Source organism: Microtus oregoni, unplaced genomic scaffold (assembly GCF_018167655.1).
Source record: "Microtus oregoni isolate MIOR12 unplaced genomic scaffold, Mior012 000015F_ref0000493, whole genome shotgun sequence".
Taxonomy (NCBI): Eukaryota; Metazoa; Chordata; class Mammalia; order Rodentia; family Cricetidae; genus Microtus; species Microtus oregoni.
This window is the reverse complement of record NW_024543074.1, coordinates 37,561,929-37,583,918: the sequence shown is the minus strand read 5'-3', so window position 1 is coordinate 37,583,918 and position 21,990 is coordinate 37,561,929. Positions and strand designations below refer to the sequence as shown.

General features: G+C 54.7%; 3 protein-coding genes across 5 annotated transcripts in view; 2 read left to right on the top strand and 1 right to left on the bottom strand.

The window, feature by feature from the left end:
- Llgl1 (LLGL scribble cell polarity complex component 1) overlaps window positions 1-1,527 on the top strand; it is a 14,992-nt gene extending 13,465 nt beyond the window's left edge. The window contains exons 20-22 of the mRNA XM_041665903.1: window positions 21-133; window positions 259-379; window positions 470-1,527. Coding sequence (XP_041521837.1) covers window positions 21-133; window positions 259-379; window positions 470-548 — 313 coding nt within the window. The 3' untranslated portion in view covers window positions 549-1,527. The remainder of the gene's footprint in view (window positions 1-20; window positions 134-258; window positions 380-469) is intronic.
- On the bottom strand, window positions 1,499-16,555 carry Flii (FLII actin remodeling protein). 2 transcript variants are annotated; one of them, XM_041665902.1, is made up of 31 exons: window positions 16,380-16,555; window positions 15,504-16,028; window positions 13,628-13,738; window positions 13,306-13,377; window positions 11,493-11,573; window positions 11,132-11,217; window positions 10,882-11,043; window positions 10,607-10,710; window positions 9,213-9,388; window positions 8,978-9,135; window positions 8,579-8,663; window positions 8,151-8,298; window positions 7,922-8,055; window positions 7,612-7,824; window positions 7,266-7,445; window positions 6,655-6,737; window positions 6,466-6,540; window positions 6,194-6,277; window positions 5,934-6,105; window positions 4,403-4,507; window positions 4,133-4,324; window positions 3,665-3,853; window positions 3,435-3,574; window positions 3,123-3,363; window positions 2,853-3,007; window positions 2,718-2,778; window positions 2,512-2,640; window positions 2,335-2,441; window positions 2,121-2,226; window positions 1,925-1,990; window positions 1,499-1,783 (listed from the first exon to the last, which is right to left on the bottom strand). In XM_041665902.1, the coding sequence occupies exons 2-31, from the start codon at window positions 15,564-15,566 to the stop codon at window positions 1,649-1,651; spliced, it is 3,813 nt and encodes a 1,270-aa protein (XP_041521836.1). In that variant the 5' UTR covers window positions 15,567-16,028; window positions 16,380-16,555; the 3' UTR covers window positions 1,499-1,648. The 2 variants fall into 2 exon arrangements, with proteins under 2 accessions (XP_041521836.1, XP_041521835.1); XM_041665901.1 differs by having other exon boundaries at window positions 7,922-8,058; window positions 16,380-16,554.
- Mief2 (mitochondrial elongation factor 2) lies at window positions 16,173-21,990 on the top strand. 2 transcript variants are annotated; one of them, XM_041665910.1, is made up of 4 exons: window positions 16,173-16,226; window positions 18,699-18,851; window positions 19,221-19,383; window positions 19,928-21,990. In XM_041665910.1, exons 2-4 carry the CDS (start codon window positions 18,705-18,707, stop codon window positions 20,986-20,988), a joined length of 1,371 nt encoding a protein of 456 aa, XP_041521844.1. In that variant the 5' UTR covers window positions 16,173-16,226; window positions 18,699-18,704; the 3' UTR covers window positions 20,989-21,990. The 2 variants fall into 2 exon arrangements, with proteins under 2 accessions (XP_041521844.1, XP_041521843.1); XM_041665909.1 differs by lacking the exon at window positions 16,173-16,226 and adding an exon at window positions 16,716-16,894.

The following is a 21,990-nucleotide window of genomic DNA, read 5'->3' as shown; positions in this document are numbered from 1 at the left end:
ATTCCCATCTATTTCTGTAGCCACAGGCTTCAAGAGTCACCCAAGCTGAGCCAGGCTAATGGGACCCGAAACATCACCCCGGCCCCAGAGAGCTGTGAAGGAAGCCCTAACTCTGCCCATGGCAAGAGATCTGGTGAGAGGGCACAGGGTTGGGGCAGGCATTGGCTTTGAGGGTACCTGTGTGTGCATGTGCACGTCCGGCTGTGGGCTGGTCTCTAGATGCAGAGAGTAGATACTGAGGAGCACTTGTTCCAACAGACACCACAGAGCCAGCAGAGGCCACACTCTCACCTGTGTCCATTGACTCAGCGACTAGTGGAAATACCACGCTGGACACAACAGGGGATGTCACAGTGGAATATGTGAAGGATTTCTTGGGGTGAGGCCAGCTGCTCTTTCCCAAGCCTCCATCCCCAGGGCAACTAGGGGTCTTCCTACCCCAGCCCCTCTGATTACTGCCCCTCCCCAGCTCTCCTGAGGACTCTGAGAAGAACCTTCGGAACCTGGAAGCAGATGAGGCCCGGGCCTACGCCCTTCTGATTAAATGAGGTGCTGTGAGGCAGCCGAGCCTTACCATGCAGCAGCTGCCATCCCTTGCCCCGGCTGGGACCCTGGCAGGCCTCTATAGTGGTGACACTCCTGGAAGCCTAGCTGCCTTTCCCTAGCTGTCAGAGGCTTAGGGGACCCACACTCATGATCATCACCGTTCAGTGCTAGAAAGGGGCTGCCCTGTCAGCCTTGAGATCCTGGACATGTAGAAGGCCACTTCTGACTGGGTGTAGGATTCAGGCTCATCTGTTCAGTGAGCCCATTTCACAGGACAGTCACTGAGGCTGATAGGTCCTGCCTGTTGAGCCAGCACATGGAGCTTATGTGCCTACCATATCCTGCTATGGACCCAACCTAGCTGGAGCTATTTGGACCTTGGGAGCTAGTGCCTCTGCACCCTACATTGGGCATAGATACTATCCATACCCTCTTCTACTTGGTACCCTCCTAGATTCCTAGCAAGCCCATCTCAGGATGCCACGAAAGGGCCAGGGTTTGCTTCCCCGAGCCATCACCATCTGCTTATCCCAACCCACTGTCTGCCTTGCCTGGCTCCTTAACATTGAAGCCACACCTATTAACCTGTGGGATCCAGTCTTACTGATGCTGGGCCCTAAAGCCACCCCCAGCTTGAAGGTCAGTTGGAGGGAGTGTGCTAGAATCCTGTCTTGCACTCCATACTGCCCTTTATTTCTCCTCAAGCAGAGTATTTTTCTAATGCCTGGACTGTGCTGGCCAGTCATTTCTAAGCAGTCTTGGTACTTGCTCTGGGCCTGTGTGTATGCTCATGTGACTGGAAACTGCTAGGCACCATAACTGGAGTCAGTCGGGAGTGTGCATGTGTGTGGGGCCGTGAGGATGGGCTTCCCTGTAGACTCCACCTTGGGCTTTTCTGTCTTTTTTTAAAAACTAGTTTTTAATATTAAAAGTACTGATTTTTAATATTGAAAATAAAAGCATTTAATATCTTTAAAACCACATCTGCTGCACACAAGTGGACACACTGCTGGGGCTTTCGAGATGTGAGCAACACTGGTGGAGAGCTGAAGCAGATGCTGGGAGGCCTCTTCCTCACTGGAGTCTCAAGTCTAGGCACTGTCTAGGCTGGGGCTTGGCGGAAGGTGCTCCAGGCATGGAAGCAGCGGGTGAAAGCCCGCTGCTCATTGCCTTTGCGGACCAGGCGCAGGCGGCGTGGCCGCTCATTTTCTTTAGAACGTGTGTGCTGGATATATACCTGGTGAGGAAAACAATGGGCCTGAGTAGTCTTCTGCTGGACTACCTACAGTGCCCCTTTCCAGACTTCTGCCCAGGGTGATGGAAGGGGCAGGTGGTTCCTGAAGTCATCAGGCTGGCTTTAGTATCGTCCCTTTCTTACCTGGCAGGCCTTCAGACTCAGTTTGATCTCCACTTGACTTGTCTGGGTCCCAACCCACATGTAGACCTGAGGATGTAGTGGAGGAAATGGTCACATGGGTGTTTGTAGTGCATCCCATGGGGCTGGTGGGAACGCTTCCCTTCTGGCCCCACTGTCCATCTACAACAGGCAGGGGCTGAGGTGGGGAATGTCTTACTTCCTGGCCATTGTCTAGCAACATGATGTCATCATCTGCCAGGTCATCTTGGCAAAAGTCAGAGCATTTCTCAGTCACTGCGAAGTAGCCCTTTTCATTGGAACACCTGAAGAAGGGCAATGGTCAAGGTGAAGGTAGGGTACTCCGTGTCATTGTCACAGGGCTTGTGTACCCCGATGCCTACACAAGCTAGAGGAGGGGATAGGGCACTCACCGGAAGAGCCTTGTGTGTTTCATGTACTCTGCGTCGTCATCATAGGGTTTCTGTGCACCAATGCCTACCCAGAAGAAGTTCTCTGGCTCTTCCCCTTCATTGATGACCTGTGGGAAGGGCCAGTCAGCCAGGGCCTTCATCTGCTCTCACCTCCATGCCTACCCCCACCTCTGTCACCTGTTTGCTGTAGGAGGCATCAAACATGGTGTTGAGGATGTCTTCTGCCAGCTTGGCTTCATCAGGGTCTGATGCCCGGCCCACCCAGGCATACACAATGCCTTGGTTGTCCTCACTTTCAAAGGGGACCTGTGTGCACAGGGGGCTTGGGTCAGGCCTAGATTCTTACCCACCACCCTCCTCTGCCATCTTGCCCACAGCCTCACCTTGAGGATGAAGCAGAACTCAGAGTTGAGAAGGCTGGAGTCAGTGTTGATCTGGATGCACCTAGGGGATGGGGAGTGGTCAGCAGTGTGATCCCCTCCATGACATCCTGCCCTTTCCCCAAGCCAGGTACCCACCGGGTGCAGAGGGCGCTGCCATTGGTACGGATCTGATAGAGGCTTGGCTGAAGAGTACCCTGGGCCACTTTCCTCTTGCCCCGGTGAATGATGAACTTTCTTTTGAAATGGGACAGGAACTTGGGGTTCTCCTGCTGCTGTGTCATGCGTACTACCTGGGGATCAGAAGTGCTGGGTAGTTCCCTAGGCCCTACCTGCCCTTTAAGGGTTAAGCACTCTCAGGTCAGGTGTGATCACCCTACCATCCCAACCCTAGGCTAGAGGGCACACCTCCAGCTTGCCAGGGAACAGACTCTCGAATTTCTTCTGAAGGCTAAAGGTGAAGGTGAGCCAGCCCATGTTGGAGGCCTCCCGGCCCTGCCAGAAGTAAACGATGCACTGAAAATCCTCCTCTGGCTGCTTCTCCTCTGCCTCAGCTACTGCTTCCTCCCCTTCAGTGCCCTCTGCCGAGGCCTTCCCCTCCTTGTCTTCTGTCTTCTCTTCCTCTTCATACTCCACAGGTACCCAGTACCTGTGATTTAGACAGTGGTGAGCAGGGGTTGCATAGGGAGAGGACAAGAGGGTGAAGTATTACTGTAGTACCTGCAGAGGAAGACATAGCAGTCTTGTGTGTAAAAGTGGCCAAACTCCTCCTCCGGCAGCCGCGTGAACTTCCTGCCCTCCAGCACGAAGCCTTCCATGCCATCCAGGTCCTCATTCCATTCCTCCATCAGCTGCTCTGCCTGCCATTCCATCCCCAAGTGAGGTCTGAGCACCATGCTGTGCAGAGCCCCCCACCTCTCACATTCCTCCCCTCACAGGCTTCACCCCACCTCAGCCAGTGCCATGGGTGGCTGCCGAGGCAGGAAGAGTGCAGTGAGGTCAGCCTTCATCTGGTCTTTCTTCTCAGTGTCACGCTTCACTTTCCCAGAGAGCCCTTGGCCCTGCAGCACGGCCTCGGCATTTCGAGTGTAGTCTACCGTCAACACGTCGTCCCAGTTTTTGAACTTGGCCTTGAACACCTGTGGAGAACAGTGTACAGCAGTTAAGGTTGGGGCTGAGGGATTCAAGCAAGGTTTGGAAAAGCTGGTCAGAGCTCAAGGAGTGGGGTCTAAACAGGAGCTGGAGACGGCTTGGGAAGGGGGAGCTTAGCAAACAGAAGTGGGGACAGGCTACAGAGTGGATGGTTCTGCAAAGGTGGATTTGGGCCCACCTCTGCAGCACAGTAGTGCCAGCAGGCCAGAAGAGGGGTTAGGGCACAGTGGGCAGTGGAAAGCAAGCCACTGGGTGTTGGGACATACCTGAGCCTCAGTGCCCTCCAGGCTGCGGCTGACCACTGCATGGCGCGGCCGGTGCAGCATCCCACACAGCTCCTGGCCCAGTTTGAGTGCAGCGGCACGCACTAGTCGTGGGGACTTGCGGCCAAGCCAGATGAATACATCAGACCAGCAGTCCAGGATGTACACGCACCGTGTGTCCAGCAGGCTCTGCAGCTGTCGAACGAGAGGCTGGAGGTCAACACCTGGCCAACATAATTAGACAGGACCCGTGCCCACCTGCTGCCACCTCACCAGTCTCATTCCTGGCATCAGTTCCACCTTGGGCCGTTTTTTATGTTCCACTGAGAGCTTGTAGTTGATCTGCGGAAGTTCCAAGTAGCCCAGGCCCAGGCCCACCTGGCAGGAGAAAGAGAAGAGTATGGCAGACCCCACCACAGTTGCCCTGATCTGGGGTCAGGCTCCCCAGCTTGCCATTTGGACCTGCTTCCTTTCAAACTAAAGCGCTCCTACCAGTGGAAGGGCCTAGTATTTGCTGGGCTTTTTTCTAGTGCAGGGAGTAGTACCAGGATTTTATCTGCACCAGACAAGTGTTCTACTACAGAGTCCTCCTACTCCAAGCCAGGGGAAGACATTCAACTTTTTTACTATTTTTAAGTAGGCATATTTTGCCTGTGTGTGTGTGCATCACTTATATCCTTAGTGATTATGGAGGGAAGCCAGAAGGCGGTGTTGGGATCTCCTGTAACCAGAGCTGCCATGTGGGTCCTGGCACTTGGATCCAGGTCCTTTGGAAGAACAAGTGCTTACCCCCCTTTTCTTTCTTTCTTCCTCCCCTCCTCTCCCCTCCCTCCTCCCTCCCTCCCTCCCTCCCCCCTCCCTCCCTCCCCCTCTCTCTTTCTTTCTTTCTTTCTTTCTTTCTTTCTTTCTGGTTTTTCGAGATAGGGTTTCTCCATGTAACAGTCCTAGCTGTCCTAGAACTAGTTCTTGTAGACCAGGCTGGCCTTGAACTCACAGAGATATGCTTGCCTCTGCCTCCCAAGTGCTGGGATTAAAGGTGTGCGCCACCACCACCTGGCAGAACAAGTGCTTTTAACCACTAGGCCATCTCTGCAGCCCTGGAAGGACTTACTGGGTTTTGTTTGTTTGGTTAGCTGGGTTTTTTCTTTTTTTTCGAGACAGGGTTTCTCTATAGCCCTGGCTGTCCTGGAACTTGATTTGTAGACCAGGTTGGCTTTGAACTCACAGAGATCCACTAGGCCTCTACCTCCTGAGAACTGTGATTAAACGTGTGTGCCATCACTGCCCAGCTGGAAGGGCTTTTAAATACATGTTTTCCTTGCTTTATGCAATCTAGGTTCTTACTTTTGTTTCTGATTTCTTTTCTTTTAAAAAGATTTTATTTATTTATTATGTATATAACATTCTGCCTCTATGTATACCTGCATGCCAGAAATAGGGTACCAGATCTCATTACAGATGGTTGTGAGCCACCATGTGGTTGCTGGGAATTGAACTCAGGACCTCTGGAAGAGCTGCTAGTGCTCTTAACCACTGAGCCATCTCTCCAGCCTGTTTCTGATTTATCTTGTTTCTTTCCTGCTCATAAGAACCATAGTCTCCTGCCACTAACAAAACTAAGGCGACCTTCTCAGCTCCAGTATCCAGGAGCTCTGGACCTTTGAGAAGAGCATGCCAGCTCCATCCTCAAACTGGCTTCCAGACTGAGCTCCTTGTCTGGAAGAATGCCCTCTTCTCCCAAAGCCCACAGCACACCCAGCCGACTGAAGACAGGCTTACTCTGTGCCCTAGCACCATGACTTACCTTGTATAGCTTGGGCTGGGGTGGCCAAAAGTCATCCGGCACATGTTTCTTGATCTCAGAGGGCTCCCCACCCAGCACCTCCCAGAACTCTGGGGGCTCTTGGCCCTGCACCAGGAGTGTGATTTCTGCCTTCCCTTTCCGCTCATTCTTGTTAATTTTCTCTGCAAAGAGCCTGAGGACAGATGCAAAGTTCTCAGCAAGGCCAGGTTGTTCTCAGGAACACCTTCCTTTGCCCAGAACATTCCAAAAGACCCACTTACCTGGCCTTGGTGGTATTGCTCAGTGTGGCCTGGACCCCCCGCCACACATAGATATCCAGTCCTCGGTCCAGGAGGAACACAAATCTGGATAGGACGTAAAAGCTGTAATGTAACTCCCTGTCCCTGACCCAAAAGGTGGGGCTCTGGCCCTTTTTTGGTAGACCTCAGGCTTTTCTTCCAAGCTCCGAGGAGACAGTTGAGATTGCTTCTTCATAGGTGAGAAGGCAACTGAGGGCAAGCACTACTACTTCCTCTCTTATCAGGGTGCTCACCTGGGATCCAGTGAGGCCCCCTTGAGGGGCACAGGCTCCAACTTGATGTTTTTCTTCCCATATACACGGTACATCCTGGGGGCAGGACAAGAAAGATTTGATTTGGACACCAAGGGCAACCTGACCTTATCACCCTTGCCTCCACCCATTCCCAATTCAGGCCAATGCCATCCATCCCTACGTGCTTACCTGGTGACATAGTGTGTATCTTCCACAGTATAGAAGCCACTGGCTGTGCCGCCCTCAATGTAGGAGATGTCGTTGTCAAACACCTATTGTGCAAGTATGGTTCTTCATCACTGAGTTGTTCCTTGCCCCCATCAACTGCCTCTGTCAGACTTGGTAGAGTTTACACAGCTCGAGTGGGTGCAAACCCACAGTGACTCTGAGCAGCCTGGGGCACATGCACTGGAGCCCAGGGCAGATGGGACACAGTCTGAGAGGGGTTTATGGAAGCTTGCAAACCTGGGTAGCCTGGGGTAAACTCTCCAGCTGCATGCCATCTCTAAAGGTAACCCAGCTGGCAGCAGGGGAAAGGCCAGTTTGCCAACTGGCTTTGCATTTTTTTTCTTAAGCTTGGCCCTGCCCTTAGCCCCAGCAGTCAGAGGTGCCACCCTGTCTCTCAGCTACTCTCCTTATCCTGTACCGGTTCCTATGCTGACCTGCTGACCCCTCTCCTTCAACCATGGATTTCCCGCTCTGACCACGAGGCCTCCTCAGACCTCACCTTGCTATCTCTCAGTTCCCTGCCCCACCTCTGTACATAACGCCCGCCCAAGTTCCCAGTCTGCTGGCTGCACCTGCAGGAACTCCTCGCTTTCGTCGCCCATCTCCTCTCGAACCGTGCGGCACTCAGCACCCAGGTAGTTGCGCAGGTTGACTGCATGAATGGCAGAACAGGCTTTCTTGTCCAGTGTGGCCTCCCCACCAATCCAGTAGTAGATCTCCCAGTTCAGGGAGCCGCTGTCATCCAGGAAGGTCTGAGGAGACCAAGGCATCAGCCACGAGGGCCTTCATGGGCTATTCATGGTTTCCCAGCCCCAGGAAATGTATGTGGCTTTCCAGGCTACATGCAGCCTGCCGAACTGCCCCTGGCCTCACTGAGCCACCCATGCAGAACACTAGGGGCTCCAGGAGCCAGCCCACCTTGAGCACAATGTAGCAGTCAGCCTCGTAGAACTTGCCATGGAAGGCTTCCTCCACCAGCACAGGCACAAAGTTCTCAATTTGCCAGATGGTCAAACCAGGCAGCTGGCCCACATCCTCTGTGAAGAACTCGGAGTAGTCAAGGCGTGGCTTCTCCAGGCCTTGGTCCCAGCGCCTCACCTTCCCCCCGGGTGCCCGGGCATCTGTGCTTTCCTGGGGACACAGGAGCAGTACTTGACTACTGAGACACTAGGACTGACCTTTGCTTGCCACCGCCACTCTCTGCTCAGGGTTCCTCTTGCTGACTTACCTCTTGTTTCTTGTTTTTCTCCTGGGCGACATCTGACATGCCCTTTAGTACTTGCTTGGCCTGGTCATCCTGGGCTGAGTCCTTGCGCCTCCGTAGCCGCATCTTGCGAGCCATGGGGTCTTTGGACCCGCTCCCTACTTGTGGGAGGTGCAAGCATATGAGCCCTTGCCAATGGGAAAGCAAAAGTCCAGAGACGTGCCCTGCTCCCAGGCTACACCATTCTCCTCACCAGCCGCAGCTGCAGCCACTGTGGCAGGGGAGGCACCGGCCAGCCTCAGCTGGTTCTGTAGTGAGAAGTCAATGTTGTACCACTCAGCAGTTCGGTCAGCAGGCTTGGGCGGCATGACCAGACTGGGGTTTTCTCGCACATCCAGGACCTGTTAGGTGAGCAGAGACGGTGCTGGGCTGGGAGCTCATCTTCAAGCCACTCATGCCTGGTCTCCAACTGTGGTCCACAGCTGGAACCAGGAACTAAATCCTTACCCTGGGTAGCTACAGCTGCTGTGGGGATTCGTGACACTACAGTGTGCTGAGAGAGGGTGCTTTCCCCAGTGGTTCCTGGGCACTGCCCCTACAAGGCTACTACTAGGTCTCACTCCAAGACATAGGCACACCCTCTGCTCCATCTCTCTTGATACCCTGTCCCTACTGCCTGACCTCAATCTCTGTCAGGAAGTGGATGGCCTCTGGAAGGGTCACCAGGCGGTTCTTGTTCAGGACGAGTTTCTTCAGCTTAGGGCACCTGTAAAGACAGGACCAGCCAGAGCCTTAGGGGATATGGTGTTGCAATTAGGGTCGTCCCAGTTCTTGTCTCAGAGCAAGGGATCCACATGATCCACACGAGGGTCAGTGACTTTCAGAAGAGGACAGAAGCCACAAACTTACATGGTGCTGGACCCCTTCTGATCTCGACCCTAACATTAGACTAGGAAACCCAAGCTGGGTGTGGGATAGGATGGGGCAGGCTAATCAGTCATTAGCAGGATGCTGGCGGATCACCAAGCTGCAGCATCGGCTCCATCTTGAGCTCCCACTCTGGCTCAGCCTGCCCAGTACCTGCAGAGGCTCTCAGGAATCAGCTCCAGGTTGTTGTTAGCAGCCATGAATTCCTCCAGGCTGCTGAGTTTGCCAATGCCAGAAGGTAGTCCATCAAAGTCCAGCTTGTTGGAGTTCAGGTACAGCTTCTTCAGCTTGGTCAGCTTGCAAATGGCTGACTGGAGGGGCAGAGCATCAGTTAGGGTAGAGCCCAGCACTCCTGCCCAGCCCACCCATGTCCCAGGCACAGGCTCACAGGCAGGGAGGTGAGCTGGTTGCGGGACAGATTCAAGGTCTCCAGGTGCACCCACTGGTCGATGCACAGGGACAGCTCTGTAATCTGATTGCTACTGAGGTTGAGGCGGCGCAGGTTAGGGAGGGTGTACAGGCACTCCGGCACCCTTGTCAAGTCGTTGCATGAGAGGTCCACATCTGGGCATTGGAGGGCACATCAGTTAGGACCACATCTGGGGCACTAGAGGACACATCAGTTAGGACCACATCTGGGGCACTGGAGGGCACATCAGTTAGGACCACATCTGGGGTACTGGAGGACACATCAGTCAGGACCACATCTGGGGCACTGGAAGGCACATCAGTCAGGACCACATCTGGGGCATTGGAGGGCACATCAGTCAGGACCACATCTGGGGCATTGGAGGGCACATCAGTCAGGACCACATCTGGGGCATTGGAGGGCACATCAGTCAGGACCACATCTGGGGCATTGGAGGGCACATCAGTCAGGACCACGTCTGGGGCATTGGAGGGATACATCAGTCAGGACCACGTCTGGGGCATTGGAGGGCACATCAGTCAGGACCACGTCTGGGGCATTGGAGGGCACATCAGTTAGGACCACGTCTGGGGCATTGGAGGGATACATCAGTCAGGACCACATCTGGGGCATTGGAGGGCACATCAGTTAGGACCACATCTGGGGCATTGGAGGGATACATCAGTCAGGACCACATCTGGGGCACTGGAGGGCACATCAGTTAGGACCACATCTGGGGCACTGGATGGGATATCAGTTAGGACCACATCTGGGGCATTAGAGGGGATATCAGTTAGGACCACATCTGGGGCATTAGAGGGGATATCAGTTAGGACCACATCTGGGGCATTAGAGGGGATATCAGTTAGGACCACATCTGGGGCATTGGAGGGCACATCAGTTAGGACCACATCTGGGGCATTGGAGGGCACATCAGTTAGGACCCATAAAACAGCCACCAGAAGAAACAAGCCTCATTGTGAATCCCTATTATTTATTTTACCACCAGGTTGTGTGGCCTTGGGCAAACGTCTGTGACTAAAGGTGTGTTATCTGAGAACCTCAGAACAGGTTGTGGTCTGGGGGCAGAAACCCAGTGTAAATCGATCATGGGGTGCAAAACTGTAATCCCAGCACATGGAAAGCCAGAAAAGAGGGACTGCTATGATTCAAGGGCAACCTGTCTACACAGTGAGCACCAACCAGGCCAGGCAGCCAGTCACACCGCAAGGCCCTATCTAAAAAGCTTTTAAATAGTAACCTAATGTATCTGTAAGATGTGACTACAGAGGCAGGACTCCACCCCTTCATTCCCAAGGAAGTAGACAAGCTCAAAGGAGTGGAAACTTAGGGGCACCCCAGACAGTCCAGACCTGAAAGGTTGCTCAGGCCCTCGAGGCTGGTAGGGAGGTTGCTCTGGGTGCGCTGAGTGTTCCGCAGGTGCAGGGTCTGTAGGGCCGTCATGGCTGGGAGCTGCCTGTGAGGAAAGGACTTATCACCCTAAGGCAAGTCCATTCAAGGGTTGTAGCTGGGGATGGGGTGGACAGGCGGGCATGATGTTCAGCAAGCACAAGCCAGAGCTGAGGCCTGAGGCTTGGGGTGGGAAGAGCCAGGACCTCTGGGATGCAAGGGAAAGCAAGGCACCTACCGGAGCTGTGCGTGCAGCAGTGGGTTTCCACTCAGCACCAGGGTCTGAAGGTGCACGAGGCGGCGCATCTGAGGGGGAAGGCTCTCTAGGCGGTTCTCACTGAGGTCCAAGTACAGCAGGTCCGTAAGATTGATGAAGAGCTGGTTGGGGATGGAGTCGATGCTGCAGAGCGGAGGGGAAAGGCTGAAGTCAGCCTCCATCCCACCTGCTTTGTGCTGCCCACCTGCTGCACCCGGGGTCTCCCCAGCACCTGTTATGGCTCAGGTTGAGTACCAGCATGTTCTTGGCATTCTCCAGCTCCCGTGGGCATTCTGTCAACTGATTATGGCTCAAGTCCTAGGGAGCAGGGGCAAGGTCAGGCCAGGGTGGCCCCACCTCATGCCTCTGCCCTACTCAGGGATCTAGCAGAACACCGCACAGGGAGTGATGAGCATTCAGAACAGGGAAACAGAGATCCTGAGAGGAAGGGGCAGGGTTAGGGAACGGGCCATGAGTGATACTGGCCCAGCACTGGCTATTTAAGGGATGATAATGGCCCCAGAGGCTGCCATCATGAGTGAGGACCAAATGCCTGGGCATCCTAGGGGCCAGATGGGCAGGGAACCACTGACCAAAACTGAGAGATCATCCAGTTTGAAGATATCATCAGGGACTCCAGAGTTCTTCAGGCTGTTGGCCCGAGCTACAATAGCCTAAGGGCATAAGGAAAGAATTTATGATCATTACTTTTTGCCCGCAGGGAGAAACGCAGGTCAGGTGGAGAGGTCTTCAGAAATTGGAGGTCACACCTGAAGACTCTCCCACCTCTGACCTTTGCTCACAGTCCATCCGAGGGGCTCATCCTACCTTCCTGTAAATGCCTATTTAAACTTTAAAACCTAATGTGTCCCAGAGCCCAACAGGGGTCCCCAGAGCTGTGGTACTGGGATGGAAGCTCAGGGCTTGGCAGTGACAAGCACTGTCACTGAACTGCATCCCACCTACTCTTTTTCTTTTTTCCAGAAACAGGGTCTTACTATGTAACTCTCTCTGTCCTGGAACTTGCTATGTAGACCAGGCTGGCTTCAGACTCAGAGATCTACCTGCCTCTACCTCCTGAGTGCTCGGATTAAAGGCGTAAGCCACTACCTTCATCTCCACTTTCTACTTTTTATCCTGAGTCAGTTTCCCTAGCTTGTCCAGTGGAGCTTGAGCTCACTCTGTAGCCCAGGAGAGCCCTGAACTTTCCATTTATCTACTTTAGCCTCTCGTAGCTGGCATTATAGTTTCTATGTCACTGGCTCAGAAGAATACGTGTTCTTTTTTCCTTTTATGTGTATGTATGGATACCTGCATGCATGTATGTGTACCATGTGCAGCTGAATGCAGGCATAGTAGACTAGTCATGGCCTTGACAGACTGAGGCAAGCCAGCTAACTCCCCAGCTACGTGATGGTGATACTAGATAAGACACTTCATCACTGTGTACTCCTGAAACCTCTCTTCATTGAGGTGTAGAAATTTGAGCGAAGCCGGGCGATGGTGGCGCACGCCTTTAATCCCAGCACTCGGGAGGCAGAGGCAGGCGGATCTCTGTGAGTTCGAGACCAGCCTGGTCTACAAGAGCTAGTTCCAGGACAGGCTCCAAAGCCACAGAGAAACCCTGTCTCGAAAAACCAAAAAAAAAAAAAAAAAAAAAAAAAAAAAGAAAAGAAATTTGAGCGAAAACTGAGGCTAGGGAACAGTGCTGCTTCACCTGAGTCTGGGTGTCTAATGAAGCAAGGGCCACATCTGCTGTCTCCCTACACACACCCTACCTGCTGGAGGAAAAGGATGACTTGCCGAGAGCTCTTTAGCCAATGTGGAGTGTGAATAAGAAAGGCCCCCACAGGCTCATATATGGAATGCTTGGTCCCCAGTTAGTGGACTCTGTGGGAAAGGTTAGGAGGTGTAACCTTGTTGGAGGGGGCGTGTCACTGGGGCAGGCTTTGGGGTTTCAAAAGCCCACACCATTCCAGTTAGCTTTCTCTGCTTTGCGGTTGTTGTCTCAACATGAGCTTTCAGGTATTGCTCAGCACCATGCCTGCCTGCCTGCTGTGCTCCTGGAACCATGAGCTCACGAATAAGACACTTTCTTTTATAAGCTGCCTCAGTCCTATGTCTTTTCACTGTAACAGAAAAGTAACTAAGACAGCTAGGAGGGGGCAAAGTCCTGGTTTACAGTCAATAAGCCAGGTCCAGAGCCTGGTTCCCAACGTCTAGAGGTTGTGGCCCCGTAAGGACAGCGCTGGCTGAAGCCTGTAAAGCTGGCAGGGGTCTGATTTCCAGGCAGTCATCCCAGCTACACTGCTGTCTGAGAAGTCACCTGCCTGTGTGGCACCCAACAGACAAACACGGACCGGTACCGTGCTCCACCTGCCCACAGCCTGGCCGAAGTCCACTCACCCGAAGTGAAGGCAGGCTGGACAGCTCCCCGTGTAGCGTAGTCAGGTTGTTGTGGCTCACAGACAGGTGCTCCTGGACGAGACAAGAGCCAGAGGCTCAGGGGGGTACCTAAGATGTGCAGCTCCTCTGTCCCTGTAACTCTGCCCCATGCCAATAGGTCCCTCTCCTTTACACACCCTCAGTTTCCCTGTTTACCTCCTAGGCCGTGTGTCCACTCCCACTCCAGATCTTTCTGTGTTCTCTCCATGTGACTAAAAGCAGGGTATGCCCACCAGGCCCAGCCGCAGTGACAGGGACCCTACCTGCTGCCCACTATCCTTACCAGCTTCTGCAGAGCCGCCAGTTCTTCAGGCAGGTAGCAGAGGCCTGTGCGGTTCAGCTTTAGCCATCGCAGGCTGGTCATGGCCTTAACATTCTCAGGGAAGTAGCCACCCTGGTGGGAGCAGGCATGGTGAGGACAGTGAGGGAGAGGGGTCCCCATAGAGTCTAGAGGCCAGACTGTTTCTTACTCACAAGATTGGAGGAATGTCTCTTCTGCTGCTGGAGTGTCCCAAGCAGGCCAGAATAGCCTGCTCTGTTTCAAGGAATACCCAGCAGTCCACTCTGGTTAGTGGCACTCACTTCCACACAGTTTGGGGCTATCTGGGTAGGATTTCCCCTGACACGACCCAGATTGCACTAAGAGCCCAGCTCCCCACCATTCCTGGTACAATCTCTTCATTCATTCCTTATATGGAATGCCCATTTCATCCCCCACCCCCCTTGGCCATTTTTTTTTTAAGATTTATTCATTTATATGCCTGCTGGCCAGAAGAGGGCACCAGACGTCATTACAGATGGTGGTGAGCCACCATGTGGGAATTGAACTCAGGACTTCTGGAAGAGTAGCCAGTGCTCTTAGCTGCTGAGCTATCTTTTTTTTTAAAAAAATATTTATTTATTTATTATGTATACAATATTCTCTGTGTGTGTGTGTGTGTATGTCTGCAGGCCAGAAGAGGGCACCAGATGGTTGTGAGCCACCATGTGGTTGCCAGGAATTGAACTCAGGACCTTTGGAAGAGCAGGCAATGCTCTTAACCACTGAGCCATCTCTCCAGCCCCCTATCTTTTTTTTTTGAGACAAGGTTTCTCTGTGTAGCCCTGGCTGTCCTTGAAGCCAGAGATCCGCCTGCCTCTGCCTCCTGAGTGCTGGAATTGAAGGCATGCACCACCACCCCACCACCGCCCAGTGGCTAACCCTGATCATCTGAGCAGCGTGAAGCTTAATTGCCTTCTGTTACTGTCTCCTCCTTCAGCCACATTCCCCAAGGTGACTCAGACGTTCCCAGCCCAGAGAGGACACACGGAGGGGAGACCCCAGGTGGAGATGGTGGGGATGTGGACAGGGCAAAGCAGTGACAATGGTGTGCTGAGTCAAATGTTCGTCCATGTGCAGGCAAACTCAGGAGGAGCCCACCTCCTCCCCCTTAGCGCCCCAATCTGACATCTAAAGGGATGCCAGGCCTCTGAGCTGCCCCTCCAGTCCAGCTTTCCTCTCCCCTGGGCTCACAATCAGTCTGCTTCATTATTATTATTATTATTTTCAAAGCAGGGTTTCTCCGTGTAGCTATGGCTGTCCTGGAACTCTTTTTGTAGACCAGGCTGGCCTCAACTCAAAAGAGCCACTTGCCTCTGCCTCTCAAGTGCTGGAACTATAAGCGTTTGCCACCACGCCCATAGTCTGCCTCTTCCTTGACTATCAAGAACTTGGGTTGCCGATGACCAGTGCCCTGGCCCATCAGTCTAGCAGCTGCGCAGACACACCGCGGAGGACCTCGCACACCTGTCAGACACCTACATACTAACAGATCCCTTTCCATTCCACGCCTCCAAACAGGCTGGTCCAAAGGGGCAGGTGAGAACCCCAGGGCTGCCAGAGGAGAAGCGACTGGCCCGAAAACACAGGGTGGGGCTGTAGCCGGCTAGGGCGTGTGCCCTCGGTGTCACGGGCTCGGGCGCGAGACCCGCCAGGCCCCTCTCCTGGGCCACCCCGGTCCCCCGAGCCCCGGCTTCGGTCTTCCGCCGCGGGCGGGGCAGGCCCGGGAAAACTCGCCGAGGCCCGCCCGCCCCGCCCGCCGGTCCCGGAAGCGCAGAGGGCGCAGCCCAGAGGGACGGCCTCGGGGTCACCCTCCTACTACCCCCCGCCCCCCGTGAACCTTGAAGTCGTTGCCGCTGAGGTCCACGCCGCGCACGAACGGCAGCACCCCGGTGGCCTCCATGGTGGCGCAGCTCTCGGGCGGGCAGGGAGGACGCTGGGCGGCCGGCAGCCGCGGGCTGGGTCAGCGCCGGCCCCGCCCCTTTAACCCGCGCGCGCCTCCTCCCGGCCGCGGCCTCTGCCGGAAGGGCGGCGCGGCGGCTCCGGGACCTCTAGGCCTCGCCCGGCCCAGACTTCTCGCGAGCTCGGGCACCGGAGAGGCCTGCGGGGCTCTGGTACTCCCGCCGGAGGCGTCCGCCACCTCCGTTGTCCTGTCGCGGCGTCGAGGATGGGCTCCAAGCACTGTTGCTTGGGCGGCTGTAGTCTGGGAAGCGGGCCGTGACCCCGGAGAGATCACGGTGCCGACGTCAGGGGCGCAGGCGGCTTGTGGGTGACAGATCGGCGGTAGTGAGACTTCCGGGTCTTTGGGGCTTAGCCCTTGTGTTTCTGGCCTCAACTTTGCTCCTGGGTGACATGCTTCCCAGAGCTGTCGGGAGCAAATGGGCTCTCAACGTGTGGCAGTTTAAAGACCACGGTGCACAAACACTTTAAAATAATAGCGAAGCTATGTGTTACTCTCGCCTGGCACCAGGACTCCCGCCACTGCTCTTTAGTGGCTTGTTTCTGGCCCTAGAAGACCCGGCGTCTCTCTGGGGCCAGGCTGTCAGTGCCTGGCTAGCACACGGTAGGTTTCCCATAGGCAGACATGGCTGTCCTATGGCGTTCAAGGGTCTGGCCGCCGGTGTTACAGCAGGGAACACGGGGCTGGTAGGGTTCGCACGACAGATGGCAGAGCTCTTTAGCTCTTTGGCTGTGCGGTTCCGTCTGACTGGCTCACCTGGGCCGGGACAGCGCTCTCCACACCGAGGCTTCGAGCACAAGTACACACAAGGTCAGACCGGAGGCTTAGGCGGAACTGCCGAGAATTCGAGATCAGCCTTGGCTTCAGTGGGATGCCCTTTGGCAACAACAACAAAAAGTAAATGAATTAGATCAGGCCCTGAATAACTGTCACTCCCTCATATACAACCCGCCCCCCCCCCCATTTTGTGCAGACAGCATAACCTTGTCCCTTTAAATCCGGAGAGCGCCGTGGTTCCCGCCCCCGACGGTCAAGGGGCGTGCCTGGCGATCATTGGCTGAGCTGCGCAGTTTTGAGCACGTGTGCGCACGAGTTGTGCTCTCGGATTGGAGCGAGGGCTTGCTCATCCAGAGTGCCTTTCGGGTCACCTGCCGCCCCGGGGCTCGGCGTTCGGTTCCCGGGCCTTGCACGTTCCATTCCCAGGCAGGTCCTGGGGCTCCAGGATCCTACTCGCTGCGTCCTCGGGTCGGTGTGTTCAGGCCGGGACGCAGGTACGGCTGCAGCGCGCGGGGAGGCCCGGGGTCTCCCAGCCCTGGGCGTGACACGCGTCCCTTGGCAGGTGGAGGCGTGGCTTGTGGTCGCATCGCGGTGGGAGGGAGGATTTAGGTACTGAAGACCTGAGTTCGAATCTTAGCGTTGGCCCTTCCCCACTTGGGTATAGCACATGATTTCCATGGCCTCAGTGATGTCCCCCTTGAATAGAGTTTAAGAGCCGTTTATGCGTGATTACACCTTTCTGCTCAGCCCTGATTCATCCAGGACAATCGGTTTTGGCCCAAGAGGAAGGACAGATAACCAGGCTATTTTGTTATTTTTGTTTTGAGCAGGGTCTTTATTATGTAGCAGCTCTGGCTGTCCTCCAACTCACGAGGTAGATCAGGCTTGCCTCGAACTCACAGAGATCTGACTGCTTCTGCCTCCTGAGTCCTGTGATTAAGGTCTATACCACCACCCTGGGCCTGCGTTGGTTATTTTCAATCACCCATTTTATTCCCTCCTGCCCGGAGTTCGAATACAAGACCTTTCCACATGCAGGGCTGAGGCCCACTTTAGACAGGTGATGGAACGGAAGCCCCTTTCAGTTCTCAGAGTGGGATCCTGGTCTGAGGGCAGTGGTAGACAGTAATGGAGGAGGAGAAATGGCTTCTGAGATTACCATAGGCCCCCTGGCTGGCCTTTGACCTTGCCAGGCCCCAGGACAGGGTCTTATTTTTAGTCTGGGAGAGCAGACAGCTGTCCGTCCCAGCTGAGTCACAAAGTACCTCAGGGTTCAGCTACTCCCGGCATCTTGTCACTTGGCAACTGGGTCCCAAGGCACCCATGGCCCCGAAGGGAGGGCTGGGGTCTTTGGTGTCCCAGCAGGCAATGACCTTCTGGCTTAGTGGACTGGGCCCTGGGAATTTCTATTTCCTTTCCCAGGTTCCTGACCCCGTCCAGCTTTCCTTACTGGTGCTCTCGTGCAGAAAAAAACAGAAACCCTGGCCTATGGGCCTCCCTCTCACCTTCCCATCCCCAACATTGTTCTGAGTTTAAGGGCCTGGCCAGCTTCTCCTCATTCAGTGGGCTATTTTGGGTTACTTTGCTCACCACTGGACCATGGGGCCTTTATCCTTGACTTGTACATGCCCTCAGCTTGGCATCTAATGGGGTCACCCTGCCTCTGGAAGTTTTCCTGTCAAGATTTGGGGGAGGGACCAGTAACTGGATCCCTAAATTTGCTGAGGATCTATCAAAGGTCCGACAGGTCCCACCCAAACAGGCTTTCTGGAAACCCACATTGCAAGTCTTTCTGGGGGCTTTGGGCTCCTCCTGACAGGCGGTCACACAGTGGCTGTTGTGGGTGGGTCTGGATTCGGAGTCTAGAGCATGACTGGGAGCCATGGGGAAGTAGAAATACCCAGGCTTTGCAAGTGGATGAGGCTGGAAGTTGTGTTTTGAGCCCCAAGCTGTAACACTCACTCTGTTGGCTTGGCAACTTGTGTTTGTGTAGAGTAAGGGTAGCGATGGGGAGACCTTTTCTCAAGGTCTTGGCAGATGTCAGAGACTTTGGAGGGTGAAGCCAGGAAAGAGGCTTGAAGCCTTCCTGTGTGAGCCCCCTCCAGAGGGGGGAAGCGTGCGGGTTTGAAGTAGGGGCCTGGCAGTTCCCTTATTTCCGTCTAAGGAACCCTTTGAGCAGCCCCTTTCTCGTGAGGCCCCAGGAAACACCGTCTTGATTATTGCTAAGCATCTATGCATGTTGGCCCTACCAGTCCGGCTGTCCTCTCCCTCAGCAACACACCCCTGCCTCTCTTGCAGGCGACCATGGCAGAGTTCTCACAGAAGCAGAGGAAGCAGCGTGGCAACGAAGGCCTGGGCAGTGTGGTGGACTTCCTCCTGGCTAATGCTCGTTTGGTGCTAGGTGTGGGCGGGGCTGCAGTGCTAGGCATTGCCACCCTGGCTGTAAAGCGGGTAAGGCCAGGCTGGCAAAGCCTGCCTGAGACCTCCACAGGAGGAGGTGGGACTGGAGAACTGGGGGGTGGCGGGACTTTTTTGTTGTTTTGTTTTGTTTTTTAAGACAGTTTCTCTTTGTAGCCCTGGCTGTCCTGGAATTCACTCCAAAGACCAGGCTGGTCTGGAATTCACAGAGATTTGCCTGCCTCTGCCTCCTAAGTGCTGGGATTAAAGGCGTGTGCTACCACCGCCTGGCGGTGGTAGGACTTTTTGAGGCTGGACTGGAACAACACGGGCCCCCTCCTTTTTCACTCTAGCTTCCTGGTGTGCTCCCCCCCAGCTTTGCCACGGCTCCCGATGCTCTGATCTGTGTCACTTTGCCTATAGCTCATCGACAGGGCCACTAGCCCTCGGGATGAGGATGACACCAAGGGGGACAGCTGGAAGGAACTGAACCTGCTGAGAGCCACATCACACCAACAGCCCCAACCCCCCCCTGCTGCCCTCAGTCAGCCCATACCTCTTGTGTCCCCCTCACCCTCTGTCCCAGGTGAGCGGTACTTCTTCCTAGCCAACGTGGTGAGTCCCGTGCAGGAGATGCAATCTTCACAAGGTTTTGCTCCTCTTTGGGTTGGGTGCTCCTCAGGTGGTCCATAGGTATCGTAGGTCTCTGTTTCTCTTTTGTGCTAAGGATAAAAACCCAGAGCCTCCCAGATGCCAGGCCAGTACTCCACCACTGAGTCGCTCCACAGCCCTGGGGTCTTTGATTTATCTGTCTGTTTTCGACCATAGCAAGCTCGCACCATATAATGGTGGAGAGCCTCAGATGGGCAAACTTAGCCTGGAGAGATCAGGATATGTCTTCCCCATTCTCCGTGAAGTTGTTTTAGTTGTAGGGGCCAAAGTGTTGGGACTCTGGGCCAGCGGGACTTTGTCCTCATGTCCTCACTGTCCTAAGGACCTGAGCTCAGGGCTTTCTCAGTGACCGTCACAGGTGAGGAGGAAGCCCAGTGCGGCCATACAGCTAGTGACCAGGTAGTTTTCCTAACTTGTTAAGGGACCTTCTGATGTGTCCTGGATGCTTCCCTCTGCAGTGGAGCCCACAGCCGCTCATTCTCAGACCACACCGACGCCTCAACCCAGCTCCCTAGCACCTTTGTGCCTGACGTTGCAGGAGAAGCTGCTGGCATTTGAGCGCAACCGCGTGACTGTCCCAGAAGCCCATGTGGCTTTGGTGAAACAGCTGGCTGGAGACATTGCCTTGGAGCTGCAGGCCTACTTGAGGAGCAAGTTCCCAGAACTGCCCTTTGGTGCACTGGTGCCAGGCGGGCCTCTCTACGATGGGCTACAGGCAGGGGCTGCTGAGCGTGTGCGCCTGCTAGCACCCCTGGAGTTAGAACCAGGGCTGTGGAGCCTGGTACCTGGCATGGACACTGTGGCCAGGGAACCTCGGTGCTGGGCTGTGCGCAGGACCCAGCTTGAGTTCCATCCCCGTGGGCGCAGCCCATGGGACCGCTTCCTGGTCGGGGGTTATCTTTCCTCCCGTGTCTTGTTGGAGCTGCTACGGAAGGCTCTGGCAGCCTCCGTCAACTGGCCAGCCATTGGTAGCCTACTTGGGTGTCTGATCCGGCCCAATGTGGCTTCTGAGGAGCTGCTGCTGGACGTGCAACATGAGTGTCTGGAGTTTTCTCTAGCTGTGCTCCTGGTGGTCCCTGGGGCCAGCACTGATGGTCGCCTTCTGCTGGCGTGGCCCCTGGAGGGGCTGGCTGCCAATCTCTGGCTACAGGATCTATATCCTGTAGAAGCTGCCTGTTTGCGGGCCCTGGATGACCAAGATGCTGGCGCTCGCCGGAGGTTGTTGCTGCTGCTATGTGGTGTGTGTCGTGGCCATCCGGCTCTGGTGCGACTGGGCTGGAGCCACCTGACCCAGGTGGTTCTGCATCTGGGTAAAGAGGAAGTAGCCTGGACCGAGGAGGCCTTGGGGGATCGCTTTCTGCAAGCCCTGGAGTTTCTGGTGGGCAGCTTGGAGCAGGCTAACCTGCCCTGTCACTTCAACCCCAGTGTGAACCTCTTGGACAGTTTTCGGGAAGAGGAGATCGATGACATTGGCTATGTACTGTACAGTGGTCTGCAGGTCCCTGAGAGCCTACTCTAGGTAGATGAGGCCCATCATTGACTTGTTCTTCTGATGCTGGAGAGCAGCAGCTACCTCCCTCCAGGGACACTGCAGAGTGTGGTTTGCTTTATTTTAGCCAGAGTGGAGGGGAGGATGCATTACCTAAGCCTGTGGGTAGGCATGTGCCTGGGTGATGGTGACCAGAATTCCCAAATCCAGAGAGTCTGGGTTCATGTCACCTAATGTGACTAGCCTGTCCTGGCTTTTAGTGCCAGCCGCACTGATGCCCCTTGGCCCTCTGGGGTTATCTTATGATCTTGGGCTTAGTCTGTCATCACCAGCAATGAACGTGGCTTTTGATTTCCTAGACTTCACCTACATTTTGCCAAGAAGGACACTTAATGTTCTTGGTTGGGTAAGAGCCCCAGGTATCCTGGAGGTACCCACAGTTGGTCACTGAGTCTCGTGTTTGTTAGTTACTCTCTGGGGCAGGAATCATCTGGCACCCTGGAAGGTAGCTTTTTAGCTGTTGAAGGATGGCGTTTTCCTGCCGGTCATGCATTTGTTTCTCTGGTTGAGTCCTCGGGCATTGAAATGGAAGTGGTCTTCCTTGCTGCCTGCCTGCCTGCCCGCCTTATACCTTAGGGAAGAAAGGTCTTGTTTCCTCTTGCTAGGTGGGTTTTTCTGTAGGTCACAAATTACCTCTGGGAGAGCCCCTTCCTATTTGGGGGCTGAGCTCTGTGCTGCCTGTGCAAGGCTATCTCATAGTGGCTGCTCCTGGGCCTCACTGCAGGGTTGAGGACATGCCCCTCCCAGAGGCCTGCGTGCAGCCATGGCCTATGCAGCCTGCCAAAATATTCATGATAAATGTCTGTGTCCTCACCTGGAACCCTGATTAAGGTGGCATGGCTAGAGGAGGGATATTACCTCCCCTGCCAGGGGCCCTTTCTATTTTTAGGTATCCCCCACCACACACACACACACACACACACTGAAACAATGCTATGCCTTGAAGAGTGAATAAAAGAAGGATCATTTTTA

Excerpts from the sequence above, each read along its gene's own strand:
- Flii (XM_041665901.1), bottom strand. The coding sequence starts at position 15,566 with ATGGAGGCCACCGGGGTGCTGCCGTTCGTGCGCGGCGTGGACCTCAGC. Across the intron at positions 3,854-4,132 it reads TGGAGGGCACTGAGGCTCAG|GTGTTCAAGGCCAAGTTCAA; the intron begins GTATGTCCCAAC and ends TGTTCTCCACAG. Across the intron at positions 2,641-2,717 it reads AGTTCTGCTTCATCCTCAAG|GTCCCCTTTGAAAGTGAGGA; the intron begins GTGAGGCTGTGG and ends CTGTGCACACAG.
- Mief2 (XM_041665910.1), top strand. The coding sequence starts at position 18,705 with ATGGCAGAGTTCTCACAGAAGCAGAGGAAGCAGCGTGGCAACGAAGGC. Across the intron at positions 18,852-19,220 it reads CCACCCTGGCTGTAAAGCGG|CTCATCGACAGGGCCACTAG; the intron begins GTAAGGCCAGGC and ends CTTTGCCTATAG. Across the intron at positions 19,384-19,927 it reads CCCCTCACCCTCTGTCCCAG|TGGAGCCCACAGCCGCTCAT; the intron begins GTGAGCGGTACT and ends TTCCCTCTGCAG.